The 20,386-nt window shown below is 41.7% G+C and overlaps 1 protein-coding gene across 2 annotated transcripts in view; it reads left to right on the top strand.

Moving 5' to 3' along the window:
* The first annotated feature begins 9,184 nt into the window (after positions 1–9,184).
* Positions 9,185–20,386, top strand: part of slit3 (slit homolog 3 (Drosophila)) — a 233,164-nt gene continuing 221,962 nt past the window's right edge. The window contains exon 1 of one of the 2 annotated variants that reach the window (XM_086222095.1): positions 9,185–9,760. In XM_086222095.1, coding sequence (XP_086078221.1) covers positions 9,576–9,760 — 185 coding nt within the window. In that variant the 5' untranslated portion in view covers positions 9,185–9,575. The remainder of the gene's footprint in view (positions 9,761–20,386) is intronic. The other variant, XM_086222094.1, reaches the window with a different exon arrangement.

The raw sequence follows: 20,386 nt of genomic DNA, 5'->3' as shown, positions 1-20,386 counted from the left end.
TGGGAGAAGAGGAAAAAGGAAAATATTTGATGTGTAAATTGTACTGGGCACATACATGGCACATCATGTCAGCAGAAAGGAGCTAATACAGATTTAATTCTAGTAATTGCTCTTTGTTGGACTATACAGGATTGGACCACCTTCTCATGTGCCACTCACTGCCTTACTATAGTGGTCAGAGAACACTTTGGGGCTTCCTTCCCCCCCCCCCCCCTTTTTTTTTCTTTTTCGAAAGGAACAGTTCACTGTTTTTTAGGGCCTGAGCCAGAAGGTACTTCAGGCGAAGACCCTATTATTTTTTGTTTGTTTTTTTTTTTAAAGCAAAGCCAAGGATGATACTAATACATAAAATGTAGCCTAAGTATAATGGTGTATCATCTTTAGAAAAACAGAGGACCCAGGATTTGACCCTGAGGTACACCATGGTCAACCTGATCAGGAGACATTTTGATCTTTGGCAAGAGGAATCTGTATCTGACAAACGGGTGAACCAGTCAAGGGCAGTCCTTTGGCAATGCTGAAGCCAGCAAATGAAAACAGAGTAGTTGACCATATTGTTGAGCAGCACCGAATTTACTGAACAATGACTACCATCCGTTCACAATGGAATAACAATTGCAACCTCAATCACAGCAATTGACCAGGTACTTAATGATGTTCAGGGATCTGTAGGTTTTTGATTGACTACCTCTTCCTACACTGTAGGATTAAAATGAATTTGGGGTGTATGTGGAGTTAGAGCAATGACTGAAGGACTTCTTCAGCAGTTGGTGAATTATTGTGAGCCTGAAAAGACCCGGTTCACAGCCAGAGCTTAAGGACCTTTGGTCACAATGAAATTTATTTATGGCCCTGTGGAAATAAAACATCTTTAAAATACAGTTGAAATGATGCCAAGACAACTAGAGGAGGGGCACATTTGAGAGAGCGTAGCCTTTAGTTCTTCCAGTGAATTTGGACTGAACTGGCTCAATACATAACCCTGGGCTGGGCAGTCAGCCCCAGTGGTACAGGAAGGCAATATGTTAGATTTTAGTCAATGATGTTATCTACAAGGAATGATGAAAACATTTCAGGGTCATCATTTGAAAAGACAGAAATTGAAAGGTGGGGCAGGCGTCACCAATTCGTGTTAAACAAAGCTCTGGGATTATTCTTATTGCAATCAATCAAGTTTTTTTTTTTGTTTGTTTTTAATAGAAAAAAGCAGATGAGGGAACTTCCTTCAAGCGAATGAAAGGAATCCATCAAATTTTCCACGTAAATGTTCAACCTTTCTGCCCTCTTCAAAGGGTGTGAAGTAAAAGGACAAATTGATTTGTCACATCACATCTATGACAAACAGAGATTAAGAAAAGATGAAATCATTGCTCTGGCCAGGAAAGCCCACGTCCTTACCGAGGTCTGCAGAGACAATAGAGTGGTTAGTCTGAGCAAAAGACTGGATAGGTTGTCAGCATTGAAAAAGTATTAAAAAATAATGCACTGGTGAGGAAATTTAAAAATTCATCAGCACATTAAGATTTAGACACAGACAACACCAAACTAAGAGAGTCATTGGCATCATCTGGTATAATCCACATAATCTTGATGCATCCATATGCTCAGTAACCCACAAATACTTTCATGGGAGCTCAAACAAACAAATGATCACCTTCTGGTTTGGTGCTACCCTGAACACGTGCCTTAATGGGTGAAGTATTGCTTAAACTCAAAAATTACTTGGGAAAATGATGCAACAGATTTGTATGATGCATCATTTACATGCAAATTAAAGTCATCAACAATTAAAAAGTTTCAACATTAGCAGTTACAGAAGACACCATCTCTGTAAAATGAGTTAGGAAAATATAATTTGGGCCAGTTTGGCAGTAAATCGTGTTAATGTTGCTCCGAATTGACGGGACACATCATTCTATGTAGAGGATCCATCCAGCTTTCTCAATGAATATAAAACATGTCCTGTCTTATTACGAGAATACAGAATTTGTTTTAAGGAGTGATACTTGGTCAACAGAGAGGAAAAATACCCTGAGCAGAGAAGTGAATAACAGTAATACTCCGATCACCGGCCCAGTCCTTCACTGCAAAAATATTCAAATAAGTCTTACACGGTCCCGCAGCTTGTAAAAAAAAAAAAAAAAGTAGACATTGTGCGACAAAGGATATTACAAAAAGATTTATAAATAAAGGCAAATTGTGGAATAATGGAAAAGAGAGATGAAAAAGAGAAATTTAAAAAAAAGAATGCGATGAAGAGACAAAGTGACAGGAAGGAAGAGAAAGAGTTGAAGTTTGAGGGATTAAAAGCAGAGAATGAGATGGATGGTTGAGAAGAGCACTCGAGGGATGGCAAGAGGAAGGCTGGGGGAAGAAAAGAAAAAGAGTGGCAGTAGTTATGTGGTGTGAGGAGTTTAGCAGCGGCCAACTCTGTTCACAAATGCTTAAATGTCTCATTTGGTAAAGCACTCTACATGTTTTTGGTTTCCCCGCTTTATTCACAAAAATACAGCGGAGAGTTCGGGAGAAAATGCTCAGTCGGGTACCATGAATCAAAATGTCCAGAGCAAAATTTCAAACCCTAAACCCCCAAACATTAATGACATACATTTTATACCAATGACCCCAAACAAAGCTGTCAGAGAGTGGTTTCATACACACATGAGCAGTGGTTTGAGTCAGGAAAAAAGGATGATTACTCGTTCATGTTGAGTGTTTCAATGTGTTGTTTTTTTGGCGGCGCAATTTTTTTTCATTATTTGTTGGCTGAAACTCGCGTTGCTTTCAGAGATGGGGATTCCCAATTGACCACTTTTATTTAACGTGTTTCTTAACCTCATGGAAGGAACTATTAGTCCCTATTTATTTATTTTTTTATTTCTCTCTCTCTGTTTTACACAACTTGCTTCTTCGCCACATTTGACAAAACATGTTGTTATGTTCAGGGTTTTTTTCAATGGCAGCGCAATTTTGAGCTAATTACTGTCCTGAATTCAAAAGGAATTACAAAATCTGTATGAATTAATTTGAAACAAGATTAAGTTTCCCAATGCCTGGATGAGGGATTTATTCATTCGTCTTCGTCAGGAATATTCCATTTTGATATGAGCTCCTCTCCCAGGGAGTCCTGGTCAAGATGTGGTATTCAGGACATTTTTTGGACGTATTGCCCTTTGGATTTATTATGCATTAGTTAATGAAGGATGAGAATTACACCTAAAATCACCTCTGTGCACCAGTGGATTAATTACTGTGTCTCATTATCTCGAGTCCCATTCTCTCAATGTTGCTTTTGCCGTCTTTTTTCTGCCCTCTATCTCTTCCTGCATCCATGAATCTCCATCATGGTCACTTCCTCTTATTTTTGTCGCCAAATCCTTTTCCCTCATTGGCCTATTTCTCACTGTGGCTCTTTTCTCCTCCCTATAATTTGTAGTCTTTAATATATACACAGTGTTCCCGCTAAACGGGCCCGTGCATCCATCAAGCAGTACAAAATGAACAATGAGTCACTGATAGATCCCTCCATCAATGTAAACACACTGGTGGGTCACACTAGAGGATTAGAATAATCCATCCATCCATCCATCATCATCTTCCGCTTATTCCTTACAAGTAAGTAAGTAAGGGGGGCTGGAGCCTATCCCAGCATCAACGGGCGAGAGGCGGGGTTCACCCTGGACAGGTCGCCAGTCCATCGCAGGGCCAACATAGAAAGACAGACAACCATACACACTCACATTCGTACCTACGATCAATTTAGAGTATCAATCAGCCTAGTCCCATTTGCATGTCTTTGGATGGTGGGAAGAAGCTGGAGTACCAGAGAGAACCCATGCAGGCACGGGGAGAACATGCAAACTCCACACAGAAAGATCCCGTGCCCGAGCTGGGACTGTAACCCGGAACCTTCTTGCTGTGAAGCACCACCGTGCAGCCCGATTAGAATAATATTGGAATTTTAAAAAAATAAAATTTGAGACATGTTTGTGATGTAACAAATCGTCCTGTAAACTGGCCCACTTTACAGTAGTTCTCCATATTAATTACAACCATTAAGAACTATAAACCAGTTCTACCCTGAGAACAATAGGAGGGTGGTGATATGCCCAACTGACCAAAGCAGCTCATCTTGATTTAAAAGAAAAAAGATACAAATGACATATTGTATATTTTCACATTTTGTTGAAATGGACAGAAGCCCCTGCGGGATGAGTAATGCGAACAAATCTGATGAAAGGCTGAGTCCGCCATACTTACTGTGATATACTGCAATAAACGCAGCAGATATCGTAACCGAAATGGCGTGCATCCTCTCGGGTCCAGTCCGTCCTGGTGTGACACTCGGATATCTTTCCGTCTCCTGGATAAAAGTCACATTCTTTCAATTCTGGTTTCCAAATCCCGATTATTCATCACTCTGTCCTCACTTCCAGCGAACAGCTGACCTCCTGTTGTTTAGGAGGATTTTTCTATGGTGAGTTGAAAAATGGTGTATTTGAGTTCAACCTAATTGTAATGCTTGTGTGTGCATTTTTGTGCTTGTGGTTTGATATGGTTGTACCCCAAGGGTCTTATGCAATTTTGGGAGTACCTCTGTTGGGTTGTCTAGTGTGATAATCATAAATCAGAAAATAAAATCTGTGTCTGACTTTGACTCCAGCTCAGCACAACATACAGACCTTTATATAAATGCGGCACTCCAGATTTATTCTCACGACTAGTGATAAAGTCTGAAGGAGGTCCGGGTGGTTCGATGAATCCACAGAAGTTCTGACTTTTAATGCTTGGGTCCTGTTTCCAATCATAAGTTTCCCATTTCCAGCTGGGAGTTAACACAGTTAACCCTGACCACATGGTTATTCCTGTAACCATGGTTATGATGGCCTCCAGAAAATACTTATTTAAACCAAAACCATGATCTTTTCCTGAACCTAACCAAGTTATTTTTAGGCCGATACCAAACAAAACCTTAACCATGACTGCCACATCACTTATTTGACAACAGTGATTTGTAACCGTTTTTGGAAAATGGCTGTGCTGCCAGTTCCTGGTGATAGGGGATCCTGAATAGCTGGAATGATTGTGGACCGTGGTGTTGTACACAACTTTCTTTTTTTTTCATTTAATGTGGGGGACTTATTAGGGACACACTCAAAAAAAATACCAACTTCAAAAAAAATATTTTTAGGGGCAAATGTGAACAACTACCAACATGGAAAATTCTGATGAGCAAAAGAGTAAAGTTGTCACCATTTTTTTAGTCCGTCTGTGACTTGCTCTTGACAACACATAACCGTGTCTTTGTCTTCCCAGTCCCATGTTTTATGCATACCAGAACACTGTCACCCCCAACTCCTCAAATACAGAAGCCAGCGGTGCCCCCCCCCCCCCCATGTCAGAACTATTACATAGAGACGCACTCATGCAAGCATAGACAGTATAATCAAAGAGAGCCTGTGACCGACAGGTTCTACAGCAAAATAGTCTATGGTGAGTGAACAGGTCAAACAAATACTTGCAATGGCTTCATGAGACCGCGACACGAGTCTTCTTGCAAGTATTCTAACAAGTATTTGTTATCTGAGGTGATGTTTTGCGTCCTGTTTTCAGAGTTTCACATTACAGCAGTCATTTACCAATGTGACCATGATAATAAAAGTCATGTACACTAAAGGAGGTGCAGGGTTTCCTGCTTTATTGCCAAATATGACGTGTTAAAAACTTGTCTTTAGCACTCCTGTTGATATCCCTCATCATCAGCAAAACAGAATTAATAAAATGAGAGTCGGCACCAAAACACAACATGTTGGAATACGCATTCTGCTGCAGAGGATTTTCTCCACGTTAGGCCATGGGGCTCACAACGCTTGACAGGCTGCTTACTCCCAGGGCTCCCTCGGCACAGCCAGCAGGGTGGAAACCTCAGGGCAGACCCAGCAAGCTCTGAAGAGATTTAATTTCCCATCACTGGGGATCACCCAGGAGGAGCTGGGGTTAGATGTTGGGGGGGGGGGGGGAGTACTGTGCTGCTCTGCTTGCCATGCTGGTGCCGTCAATCAGTCTGACTTTGAAAAAGAAAATTGGTTTCAAAGCAGCTGAATTTTCATCTGTGTCTTAAATAATAAGGCAGATTGTGTGAGGAAAATTATAATTTGTGGTGAAGGAGTAGGAATCTGCCCAGTTTATATCCACATACACTCTTGTTGTCGCTGCGGCAGGTTATACTCAGTAAACGTGAGTCAGATCTGCAAGATGAATAACTGAAAATACAAAGCTCAACCTGATTAGGACGATTTAAAAGTTTTAGTGAATTCCTAATGCTACGTTAGTGTTTGTACAAGTATTTCACTCCGAATGATCAAGCAGCCCAAACTGGACAAAAATTTGTCCCCGGTGGATCTCCAAATGACAGGAAAACTGATGTTTTAATTAGCCTGAGTCCCAGAATGAGACACTGAATTAGTCAGTTTGGGTTCAAGGCTCTGCTATATTTGTGGACTTTCCAGCAGAAGCAGCCTGGCCATCTGGACGTTCTGGAATAATCCTGAATGGCTTCTGGCCTGGTTCCATTCTTCATCGATCTCTTTCTTTTCACCAAATGAAGAATAGAACAGAAAACGCTCTGGCGAGTCTCGACCACGGTGTCCTTTACCGTCCTGCTGCAGCGGGTTTCACAGAGAGCAGAGTTCAGCTGATCCAGCGCACACTCGGCAGAGACGACGCAGTGGACGCGGAGCCAAATGAAGTGAAAGATGAAGTCAGTGAAAACTTGATGCTCTCTACTGTGAGGGAGTTGCGTGTCTGTAGGATTTGATCAATACCGACTACTTATCAGAACATGCCGATCTGCCGCCAGTCTCACGCTCCCCATCGCCTGCCCCCTTCTTTATGTCTGTTTCTCCTCTCGACCTTCCCACACCTCTTCTTCCATTGCTGAGCTGTATGACTGTATTCGCTAGCAATCCATTTTTTCTCTAGTTATGTGTCCGAACCACTGTAACTTTCCTCGTCTAGCACTTTCCATCAGCGGTTCAGGAGCCCCTGCCAGTTTTCCTATCTTCCGTCTCACAGAGTCATTTGGTGATGGTATTTTTCATGTCACCCTGAAGATCTTCCTCTAGCAACACATTTGAAAGACCGTCATGTCTTTTTTAAATTCTTCATATGTTTGTTGTACGTTCAGGAATTACATCCATACATGGAACCTTTAGTCTGTATATATTCTTTCCCTACCTTGTTATCTACTTCTGTTAGCGTCTGAGAAACTCGGTGACTAGTTCTTTGGAAATTTGTAAAATTTACAATTTAGCGTTTGTTACTTCATTGAACTTAATTCGCACTGAGGGTATTACTCTGACACTGATACTGCAGACATGTTCTCCTCCCTCAACACAGGGAACAATTTTTACTGTTTATTTCAACAGAAGAAAATGAATGTAATTATCATTTGACTTTCATGTTCGCTGCCTCACATTTAGTTCAGACAAATGTCACCTGGCCATTAGAGGATAATAGCTACTTCAACTACTGCTAATAGTACTTAAATACTGATAAAAGTTTTATTTGCTTAGCAGCACTTGGACCAAGTTAGTACTGTTCCTATACCCACCCATAACTTGAATGTTGTGAGTTTAAATCCGTAAATGTAATTCAGCGAACCCACCTGTTCAACAAGCACAGCCATGCAGAGAGGGGAGTTTCCTGTCTGTAGAGAGTTGTTTCAAACTGACTAAAACAAAGCTTGACCACCAAATAAGAGTTGAGGGTCAGGTGAGGCCTGAGCAACACCAGGCTCGTGATGAGGGATGGAGAGCAGACGGACTTTCATATGCATGGAGTGCTGGTGAGTAGCAGGCAGGGATGCAGATACAACACGTTCCTGTTGCTCCCTTTCTCGCCACAATACGTCTCTACTAACTACAGTACAGTAGGTCTGCATGATATGTGAGAACTTTGTTTAAAGTGAATTAACGCTATCAAGCTGCCTCTTGTGAGTTATTCTGAGCACAAAAGCAAATGCCGTACCTGTTTACATATGTAAAGACACTGAAAGCTCACATTTTACTGCAGAAATTGAGATTAACACTGAGATGTTACTGTTGTGATTGGGACACCTTGACTGGAACGCTGTTCCACTGTACAGCATCATGACAACGCGGCTCCAGACAATGTGCTGTTGTCATAGGACCCAGTTCAGACAAGGTCCAGGTTGGTTTGAGGTCCAGTCACTGCTTCCCTTTCTTCATCACGGCCAGTTTCCTCATGTAACTTTTACAACAGTGCGTGACTGCACTGATGTACTGAGAAGCAACATTGTTTTATACATCCAAATTCATAATGATGAGTCTCTACTGTTAGTTGTCCGTTTGGCCAATAGAGGGCAGCAGGACTGTAACATGCTGAGGGGCTGGCTGGAAACTGGGAGAGTCTTTCCCTGCTGGTGTTTACTGGGGAAATGTGTCTGAAAATAGATGCAGGATGAGCAGAGACTCTTAGAGAGTCAAATAATTAAGATGGCTTTTTCATTTCTTTTCCTCTGTTGCTGCAGTTGAATGTTTGAACTGCACTGTGCACACTCGATGCTTGGGTCGATGACTTTATAAGGCTTTCTTTTAGTCCAAACAGAGAACACGTCTGGAGGGGCTTGTGAACTGAAGTTTGTGTGGTCATTTTTTTTTTGCTTTAGGCATTAGAGATTTGGAGGAAACAAAATATTTCTTTCATATTTGTTTAAATATTAACATTTTAACCAATATGCATCATTCAAGACAGCACATTTAATTTACATCTGTTCATTCTGATAGAATCTGCTGGCTGTCAATATGAGGAGAATGCACAAGTTAACGCTCCTGATCAATAAATGATATCGCGAATCATGGGGGGGGGAGTGAGTGTATGAAGAGGAGGGAAAGTTCATGCTGCAGATAGAAACTCTGAAGAAGGAAAGTTGAGAGAGAGAGAGAGAGAGAGAGAGAGGGAGAGAGAGAGAGTTTTGGGGGAGACCTGCACACAAATCTGTCTTCCTCTCTCACTCGCTAAACCTCTAGGCGTACCAGTCTGTGTTGCGCCTCTTCCCTCGAAAACTTTTTCTTTTTTTCCCTCCTGATTAGGCTACAACTCCTCTGCAACTTTTTTTTTATTGCCTGGCTGTGAAGGGATGTACCCTGGGAGGAGGTTACACCCCAGCTGAACATTTTCACCTAGGAGACTTCAGCCTGATAACTTCGAGGAGAGTTTGTGAATGGGGGGCATCTGGGGAGACTCCTGCGCATGGACCTGAGTGGTGCATGGTGTTTATTTTTTTATTAGAACTTCATCAGATCATTGTTTCCTCCTTGTTTTAGCCCCTCAATGGCAAATGAGACCTTTAAGGAGATTCTGACCGATTGAAACTCTTGAGAGAAACTTTGGTGGACTTCAGCCAGCGATCTTAATTTTATTATTTAGTCTCCTCGTCACAGAAGCATCACTTTTTTGTAATCTGAGTGGTCTCAAACTTTTTCTGGATCCTTTTTTTTTTTTGGACACCCGGGATTTTGATTAATTCCAGATAAGTAATCTAAGTGGATATCATGCCTCCGACCGGACAGAAGACCGCGCTCTGCCGGATTTGGGCTCTGGTTTTGGCGTTGATGGTGTGCGCTGCGTCGGTGGATGGATGCCCACACAAGTGCAGCTGCTCCGGGTCTCATGTGGACTGCCAGGGTCTGGGTCTGAAGACTGTGCCTAAAGGAATACCGAGGAACGCTGAGCGTCTGTAAGTGGGACTTTTATCACAGTTTCAGCCAATCTCGTCCTTCCAAACTTTAGTTTTCCTCCTATGATTTTTCTATTGCGTGCTTGTTGTCGTTCCTTAACCTGATGACAGCGTCTACAGATGTGAAAAGGTTATGCAGGGAAGTCCTACAATGTCATGTTTGTTGGCTATTTTATGATCCGATTTAAACTTCCATTGCACAACATTCATACACTTTCCTAAAAACAAACCTTTAGACGTGTTTAAGAGAAAATCTCTCCTCTTCAAGCCCCATGATTCATCATAAAGTTGGTCAAACAATCAGTTTTATTCTGATAGGAACACAGATTACATGTTTTATTTTGCGTTTGCCTCTCTGTACAAGTCAGAGTTGTTCACTCTTGTTGCCTCCACATGATCGACTTCAAATTTGTATTGAATGAGAAACTGGATAATCCCAAATTATTATTATTATTATTGATATATGTGAGCCCAACGAACCATGAATAAGATTCATTATGACATATAATATGTAGGACAAGAGGTAGTTTCTTGTGAGAAGTGTACCTTCGGTCTTGAAGCATATTCTGCACTTTGATTGGACTAAGAAAATCTGATCATAGACGTGAGACAACCCTAAAATCCCCCAAGTAATGGAAAAAGTTGAGAAACCAGTCCTAACTCACCCTTTAAGAGAGCATTAAGTTTTAAACCGGTCAAATAAAAGATAAGTGGAAGCCATGATCTCCTTCTTTCTTTATAAAATCCTCTGTGATTTAAGTTTACACTGTTTCCCAAAGTTGGAACAGACCATCAGTGATAAAGACATGATAAACACAACATAAAGCTGATTTGAATCCAGAATCGTTCCTCCTGGAGCTTTCACAACCTCTTGGAAGAGATGATATTAATTTCTAAAGGCAGAGGCAGACCAGTGACAGATGTTGCTGCCACCTCCAGCCTGATCTTGACACTTACACACTCCTGCAGCCACACACATGCACTGACAAACACACACCTTAACGCTGTTAAGGTATGGAAGCGATTATGCATGATAATGGTGCAGTCAGAAGCCCCGCGGGGGATCAACAACAGACCTAACCCTGAGACAACAAACACAATCAGCCAGCTGAGGAGGGAAGTCGGGTGTTGGGTAGTGGTGGGTGTGAGCACAAGATTGGCATGTGTGTATTTGTATTTTTGCACATGTATGTTTACATGTAAATGTTTTTGTCTCTGCACGTTTGAGCTGATTAATGTGATTGAGTTTCTTGCGTGTGTATGTGTGAGCGTGAACAACAAACCTCCTCCGTCCCACCGGGCTGTTGTGACCTCCCAAGACCTGTTGGCTTTTACACAGCAATCCCCCCAAGACATTTACACCCTAGGAAAATAAATAATTAGAGCGGGCTGCGATGGGGAGGTTGGATAGGGGGGTTCACTGCCTCTCACTGGGTTTCCCTGGGGTGGAATATTTGGGGTAGCAGCGCCCCCCCACTACATTCACTCCAGAAACTATGTGTTTATGTTTCCCTGATTTATCCAGGTCAGTGTTTCAGCTGTGACTGTGGCCAAGAGTTGCTCCTTTCCTCCCTCTTTGTCTCCTTCTCTGTCTGCCTTCACTCTCTCTGTAGATATATATTTTTGGGAGTCTGAGATGGGAAACATTAAAATGGATGAGATTCCAGTTCTAAAGGTTACAGCAGATGGGAAACTTTTGAGAAAGTGAGATGAGCATTATCACTCTGAGCGGGGCTGTAGGTTTGACAGCTGGGATCAAATCCAAGCGGATGTGACATTTTGGACATAACATCCAACTTTTGTTGAGTTATTAGTAAAAAAAAGAACAACAATTTACATCATTGCAAACTATCCAAAGGTGAAAGGGGATATTTAAAGGCTTATAGCTCCCTCGGTCAGGAAGGATGGGAGCTATAGTTGGCTTGGATGTGCATCAGTTGCAATGAAACATCAAGAAGCACATTACTGTCACACCATAATGTACCTCTCTGCTGTTGGACCATATGGTTAGCATCTTCCAAACACATATTTTAGCCAAAATATTCGAAAGTACACAGTTTCTGTTGGGCTTTTTGGAAACGACTAAGTTTATTTGTGTTGATTATGAATGTAAGACAGGACAAAAGACATGTAGAACCAAGGTGTAAACTTTCACCTTTCATTTATTGCTGACCTTGCTTGTATTTTTGCTCCGTTTTAAGTAGCGTTTCCTTCAAGATCCACCTTCCACAAGTGTTCAATCAGTGCTGTAGAAACTTTATAGTGTCATCATCCAAAACACAAAAAAAAAGTGTGATTCTAGTTTTTTTTTTTCCTGTAGTACTGCGAAAAGACTGTTGGAACCGGAGATACTAGATGCTAGCAACATTGAGAACAGTGACAGCAAGTGCAGGGGCAGCAACAGAGAGACTGCAGAGACACCAAGGATCCACCCATTCAGTTTGAAATACGATACTATTGATGACCTCCCCACAAAACACAGACCTGAACATAGAATACTAGTGGATCAATGCAAACCCTCATCAAGAACCAAGCTTAACTCCTGTGTTTCATTTGAAAATTGCCCTGAAGGTAGCTAACCTCAACCTTGTCTCACCTAAGGTGGATTGACATTTAAGGTGGACCTTCTTATTTTAATGACGTGACAAAAACCCAGTTTGAAAAAAAGCAAAAACACCCCCTAACAGAACAGATGCCTTAATTTAATTGATTTTTTTGTACTACCATCACTATAGTCACCCAGAATGCAATGCAGCAAGACTTTTGAGTTAAGAGCCTCTTTCTTGAGTGTAAAATCATTTTTTGGCTATGACTCTTTTTTATCATTTATTCAAGTCATATGTACTGAATGATTGAAAAAAAAAAATCAGCCAGTCTGAGAAGATTTATGAAAGCAAATATAGAAAATCCTAGATGTGAGAAGGAGTATCACATTATAAAGAACAAGACGTGATATTGATTAAATAACCCCTGGATAAACTGATATGAGACCTGGAAAAAGAATTTGACTGTAGCCTCCTGGAGGGAATGAAAGCAATCAGTGGGAGAATAGTCGTCCCTATAAATGATAAAAAAAAACCACTCATGGTTTAAATTTATTTTTGTATTCTCTTTAATCCTGTTCACATCTTTCACATTTTTGAAGTAAAACAAGCTATTGAGCCCACCTGCTCCATACGTACGGAACTAAAAAACCCCAAAAACACGGATTTCTTTACTATTGTAAACACAAATTTGAAAAGGTTAATGAGAGAAAAACATTGGAGGCCTCAACTGTCAACACACAAGCACATGCACACACACAATCTGGCAGATTACCTCAGGCAAGTCAATTCTGTAATGTCCTCCTTGGGAAACCACTTGAGACCTAATTTGCATCTAATTTGAGTGGAGGGTTTGGTGAGCGGGGTCTTAACAGGCTTAACAAGTCTGAGTAAAATGAATTGGAAAGCAGGGATGGCTTTTCTCTCCTGGGTCCAATTCACACCTGCCCTGCAGGGATTGCATTCACACACACACACACACACACACACACACAAACACACACACACACACACACACACACACACACACACACACACACACACACACACACCCTGGAGTGTTGAATTTTAGAGGTTTGAATTCTCAACTATTGCCCCCACTGCTGTGCAATGCTGGGAAATTCGGGGTTGTAAACTCTGGAGGGGAGGTTCAGTTGGTCGGGTTGTGTGATGGGACGCGAGTGTGTGATTAGGTGTCTATAAATGTGTGTTTGCCCGTGGAAATCCCTTTGTCTTAGCGTGTGTTAGTTTCATCATGTACCACGTTACACCCTTATGCGCAGCGTGTGAGCCTGTGAATTTGCAGTTGAATAAGATCGCCGCTGGAAGCAGCAGGTTGCTTGAGCCAACTTTACACAAGCTAATTTTGATTTTAACTGCCTATATTTCTGTTCCCTTGCTAACGGCATGTTGAGGAAGTTTTGGCAGGTTCTTTCGCAGCAGCACCTTCTCTGCTTTCTCTAGCGTAGCTTGGCACTCTCCTTCCCTTTGATTCCCATCCTAGCTCTTCATCTCTCCCCCAACTTTTTTGTCCTTCCTACAACTCTCACTTTTCTCCCCCTTCCTCTGTTTTCAGTTTTTCCTCACCGTTTCCCCACTCTTTAATTCTCCCCTCCAAACTAACCTCCTTCCTAACTCTCCCCACCACACACCTTCGGTTTGCCAGCAGCATATATCCAGGGGAGTTTTGACTGCTCCCATTTCCCCTCCACTTGCCAACCTACCACCGTGCACACAACAGTAGGATCCTGCTGCTGTGTGTATGCAAGCGCTTGTGTGTAGTTGGGCACTTGTGTGTGTCCACTTCACACACATTCACACACGTTCCAGCCTCAGCTTCTGGCTCTTATCAAAACTTGATGTTGATTGGTCAGTGGACGCTGTAACCACCACACCCTCTGCTATGAGAGGGCATTCCATGGTGGGACTGGAATCTTTGTGTGTGCTTTTGTGTTGGTTGTGTGTCTGTGTTTTGTGTTGGTGTTGATGTGGGTGATCTCTGAATACACTGGTGCCAACCTGTGCATGGAGGAGGCAGGCTTATTTATACTGACACTGGCCTAGTTCTAGTAGTTGACACCGCTCTGATTGGACTGAAGAGCATCTGTAATCACCGAGGTACAGTGATGTTTATTTTGTTCGGTTCGGTTGTGGCTACAAGTGTTACAGCAAATCATTTTTAATAGTAGTCAACCGTCTGACACAACTGTTTTTCAAAGATGCATTCCAACTCTTTTAATAATCCCCACAAATCTCAGCTAACCATGCTGCATTGGTACTTTGCCAGCTTTTGTGGAAACCCAGGAGCTAATTATTGATTCATTTTGTTTGTGTTGTATTTCTGTGCTAGTCTGAGAAAAGCCTCCGTCAGCATACATGCCACGGTTACTGTTGAATAAAATACATCATTGACTGAGGAGACTCCTTTACTGTCATCATGGATGGTGATGTAATGCTTTTGAGGGGCAGCTGAGTGTTATTGCAATAGCAGACAAGTTTAAACTAAAAACCACAATGAGCTTGCTGTTCTCAAACAGCCTCTTAATGTCACGCCTATCATCGGTGGCCATCTTGCGGTAAGTACTTTGTGCCTTCCCAACAGCTATGGTTGTTTCACTTTTATATGCCAAATGGCACAAGTGATGGTAACCAAGTTTTCGGCTCCAGTTCTAGGTCAGTGGGTGATATTCCCCCCCCACTGAATTTCTCCAGCATGTGGACAGTTGACCTTTTTATATAATGACTCCCGCTCTGCCAAAGAGGCAGCCAGCTGGCAGTGACAGCAGGCTCGGCCCTTCTGGGAAATGGCAATATGTGTATGTACACACAAACTTTCACTGGCATACGTACGGAAAATCAGGGCACACACGGATTCAGACGGACTGTGCCTGAAAATGCACGTAAGTCTGCTGCGCTCGTGAGATCCTTCACTGACACCAATTCTCCTCAGATCCCAGCAATGCTATATGAACCCCGACGCAACCAAGTGCCATTGTTATTTCAGTCATAATTTCTACATGTTCTGAACACATGCTGAAAACATCACTACAACAAAGCCCGAGATGATCAGTTATCCTGTAAACAAGCCTGCAGTTCAACAACATGATATAATCGACCATTATTTTGAGGTTAAACCAAAAACAAGAATCCCTTTTTGTATGCCCAAGTCATAAAAGCTGTATTTGCCAAAGTTGGACCTCAAAGAAAGACTCTCATTTGTGATCGATGTCTGCAGTTGGAACAATAATTATTCATGGGTGGTGAAAGAAAATACTGAATAAATAAGAGAGTAGATAGAACTATGAACCAGAGGCCACTATATTTGCATCAGCTTGGTTTTGTTTCATTGGATATTTTTGCAGGAATGTGCATTTTGATTGATACCTGTACCGTTTATGAGAGATGCAGTCAGGTGTGATTATACTGACCTCTATTGGTTTGATTTTGAAATTTTAAGTCACCCTTTCATAAGACAGCAGTTGCTGTTAGGGCTTTTGAAACTGAACATGAGGGATAATTATACATATCATTGTTTGTCACTGATTAATCGACAGACCTTTGAGTCTCACAGTTTTGTGGTTTATAGAATGTAAAACAATTGTGAAAATGTCTGTTGTGTTATCCAAGAGCTCCCTTTCTTGATTGATTTAAGATGGAATTTTTTTTGTTTGACTTTTTTTCCACTTCCTGCTTTATTTTGTAGTTCTACCCTCATGTGGTGAAACTGCTTTACTTCCTTTCCTTACTTGGGTTTTCCCTCTCTTTTTGATGATTGGCCCCGCCCTAATGTGACTCAGGCATGTCTGATTAGTGATTGATCATCTGTGGCTTGATTTTCCTCCTTTAATTTCCAGATTAGTTTATGTTTGGAGTCATTACATTTGTGTGCCTGTCCTTGGATTATATTTTTAGATTCATCCTTGTTTTCTTGTCTAGTCTTGTGTTTTGTTTTTCTTTTCTTTTTTTTCCTTTTCCTTTGACCCTGGACTGTTAAATTGACTTCCTGCTGTCTACTTATCTCTTGAGCTGTCGCTGCTTCCAGGTTTGATGTTTGTCTTTTTCTCTTTTAAATTGTCACTTTTGTGTGATCCCTGCACCTGAGTCTCCTCAGCCTGTCCACTGTGAGACATGATTTAAGCTGTTTGTGTTCACTTGACTCCTTTTCAAATAACTGAATGTTACAGATATGAGTGATGGCCAAACCTCTATAGCAACCAGCTACATAAAGTATTCGCTTTCACACAGCTATTCATGCAGGCATCAAAAGAAACATTTATATGGATAATAAAAATGCATATACATGTGCAGAAACACAGCAGAATTCATGTATGCAGTACACACACACACACACACACACACACACACTTTGTCTGGATTAGACGAGCAATTGGATGTAGATGGAAAGTTTGACATAAAGAGAGAGAGAGAGCAAGACTGTGTCACATTGAAACTACCCAAAGTCACGAATGACCCTGTGTGACTTTATGCTGAAACAGCAGTGTGTGTCACACCATAAAGCAAGCCTGAGTTTATGTGAGTGAGTGAGTGAGTGTGTGTGTGTGTGTGTGTGTGTGTGTGAATGTGTTGCAGAAGGCTAGTATTTGTTTGATGTTAACAAGCTATGCCACTGTTTTGTTAGGACACTGTCACCAAAGCAACACATTCTATTCTTTCTGCTATTCTTCTCTCTGTGTGCTTCTGTACATCTGCCTCTACTGCATGTGTGTGTGTGCGCTCATTAGTGCGCTGTGCAGTATACACTGTATTTATGGAAAGGATAAGAGTGTGAGTGACACCCAAAGTTTTGGTCCAATGCTTAGCTCACTGTGACATCCAGTTGACTTTCACTCTCAGTCGCTCTTTCATCTTAACCTCCCATTCACTCACTGTTCTCCTGACTCTTCTTACGTCGAGGAAGCGGCAGTCCTTGTTCTTGTCAAGTGGCCTCTCAGTGGCCAAATTACCCACGGCCCCACCCTTTTCACTTACATTACAGAAGCAGTAAATCCAGACAAAAGCAATGCAGCCATATAAACTCAAAAGAGCTAAACAAATACAGCTCTGGTTTATAGCTCGTTTGGCTTGCGATTTTAAAAGAAAGGGAAGCTTGCAAGCAACTCCCCAATGTGGTCAAGCCTGTGCGGTTGATTGTGTCGCCAAGCTATGAATTTATTTTTTTTGAGGTCGAGACATTAACATAGAATAGTATGAGGGTGAGAGCGATATATTGTGAGAGCAGTCGTGATGAAATGCAGTCAAGAAACACCGTGCTCTTCCAGCTTCTAACCAAATCCAATCTGAGATACTGAGCGTGATGGAACGATGAAGACAGATGTGAAGTTAGAGGCTGAAATCAAGAGGCACCAGGGCAGGATTGCATTTAAATGATCACGTATGACCGGATAAGAGTTCAAGGATCAGAGAGCAGAAGAGACGGCCGCAGTTACATGGTGCATCATTTTGACAGGATTCCCCTTTATGGAGTGAAAGTGAGTGTCCTTCAGTGTGCAGGCTGCAGTTGGGAAACATTTTACTGACTAATGGCTTCTTTATCATCTGTGTGTTTGCTCCTCTCCCTTCTCCTCTTACCTTTCATCTGTCTTCCCTTCTTTTTTGGGGGAAGAAGGTTCTCATAGATTCTGTTGAGTGACTCTCAGCATTCGAACCTGAAACCCTGTTGCACAACTGGCCAGTCGCTTTGTACCCTTTCCCCGCAAAGCGAGGAACACTGGCCAGCTAAAATGCCAAGTGTCAGAATGTTTTGGAGAAATATTCGTAGCCTACATGAGAAACAATCCCCTGAACAGTGGGATCAGTGTTTAGTTGTAATGGCGATTAAACCACGCAGTCCTTTTGTCTTCCAAACAGATTAGTTTCAGTGGTGTCAGCAAATGTTTGCTCTCGCTGTGTAAATTCTGCCAGAGCTGAATTGGATGCCTATGAACATATTAAAATTCTTGCATGTGGTAGGAAGCCCAGCTTTAATAATTTGATTTCTTTTACTTGAATGATTTATCTACTGACAAAGTTAATATAATCAGAGTAGCTAAACAGAGGGTTGATGTGCTTGATATCCATATGAGAAAGGAACACGGTCTTCTTTTCGTATACATGCTCTCTCAGGGTAAGTGTCTAAAACTTTGAATTACTTTCAACTGATTTGCACTTAGAAAAACAAATGATCGACTACTTGGCTTTGAAATATTCAGATTTAAGTCTGATTCGTTTACCATGTTTTGGTGGGAGTGATTCAGTAATCAGGCATATCAGCCACCTAATCAGGGTAACCGCGATACGTCGCTCACAGTACAAAGATTCTGGAGTAATCAACGTAGTTAGATAAACCTACAATATATCTGGCCTAAAAAAACACAAGTTTTAATTGTGATATTGAATTTTACAGAATTTGACATTTGAGATAAAACCATGTACAAGAAAAGCAAACAGACTGAGATTACTGGCTCTTTTAACAGAAATATGAATATGAAATATTGTAAAGTCAGTATTTGGTCCCAGCCCCTGCGATGTGGCTAACGCACTTGGTGACATTGTTGATCTTTGTATATGTGCTTATGCTACATTTGCTCTCGTTTTTGCACTCCAGAACTCATTGTGATGATGGCTGTGTGTCCCGGAGAGTTGTTTAGTGATCGGAGCGAGTTCACTACCGCTTAGGATCATGACGACAGAGAGTCAAAACAACAGTCGCGCAGGAGACCAAATTTTCCAAAACTTGTGGAGTCAGTTGTCGGCCTGTAAACGGATTACGGGGCACAGAACATTTCGTTCTTTTGAATGCTCCATGATTACACTGATTTGATGAACTTCTCGACTGTGACATGGAGTCTTTTACATACTCAGTGAAGTTTTTTTTTTTTTTTTTTTTGTAAATACGAGGTAAAATAAGTTTAGATTACAGACTGCTTCCTTTCTCGGTCCGGAAATTTCTGCAGAGATATTTTGTACTGCTTTTTAAGCCACTTTATATCAAATGAGAGCGCGATCAAGAGAGTGGGCGTTAAATGTCACCTCCAAACATTTGCAATGGTTAGACTGAAGTCTATATTGATTGTATCAGCTTGACTTCAGCCCTCTTCTGGTGTCGTACACGTCGTGGAGCTCAGAGAAAAAGGAAGAAGGCAATTATGATTCTTTGTGTAACAGAGTTTTAGAGAGTGAAATGGAGCATACCTATCTTGGGGAGAAAAGGATGGAGAACAAGAAAGGAAGAACGAGAAAGTGAAGTGGTACAAGAGCTTTGTGGAAAATGGCAAGAGATTAGGACAGGAAGGGAATGCATTTGGAAACGAAGCATAGGATGGAGGACAACAAAGGATGGAGGGAACGTGAGAGAGAGATAATACAGGGAGGGAGGAAAGAGGAAATGTTATTGTGTCCGAGACGGATAGATAGAGACAGGACATAAAGAGGAAACTGTTTTCAGTAGTTTCTCCTTATGTTGTTTCAGATAGAGGGAAACAAAGAGGTCAAAGGTCAAGAAAATGAAAACAAGACATGTTGAGACAGGGGGACAAGGAGAGAAAGAGAAACACATCTGACCGGCAAGAAACCCGACATGTCAAACATTTTAAGTCATGTATTGTCTTAATATTTCATGGTTTACAGCGGCAGCGGTCAGTCCAGCTCTTCATTCCACAGAGCTCCTGGGAGCCTTTGTCACCTGATCTGTCATTTGTTTAACATTCCTCTCTAATAGTTATTTCTCTGCTTTTTCTCAGTCTCTGTGGTTTAGCCAAGCAATAAAGCGGTACTTGAACTGAATCAGTCCCCACACACACATTATACACGTGTGTGTAAAGTCAACCAGTTTGCAGGCCCAAGGCAGCCGGACTGTAAGGTTCACTAGTTTCAGTGGTCTGGGTGAGATGTGGTGAGGAGCTGTCTGTGCCTTTGTGTAAGGCTCGTATGGTATATTAATTCCCAGAACACCTGCTGTTTGCATTCTTGTCTTATCCCCTTGTCGCAAACACACACGCACACACATAGGCCGTACATCTGCCTGTAATGGAAACAAGTAGTTGTTAGGGCTTTGTACTAAAGCCCCTCGTTAGTTGTCGGACGG

Source organism: Aulostomus chinensis, chromosome 13 (genome assembly GCF_037954235.1).
Source record: "Aulostomus chinensis isolate RoL2024-O1b breed Wild chromosome 13, RoL_Achi_v1.0, whole genome shotgun sequence".
Classification (NCBI taxonomy): Eukaryota; Metazoa; Chordata; class Actinopteri; order Syngnathiformes; family Aulostomidae; genus Aulostomus; species Aulostomus chinensis.
The sequence above is the reverse complement of the archived record's forward strand: the minus strand, read 5'-3'. Positions and strand labels throughout refer to the sequence as shown.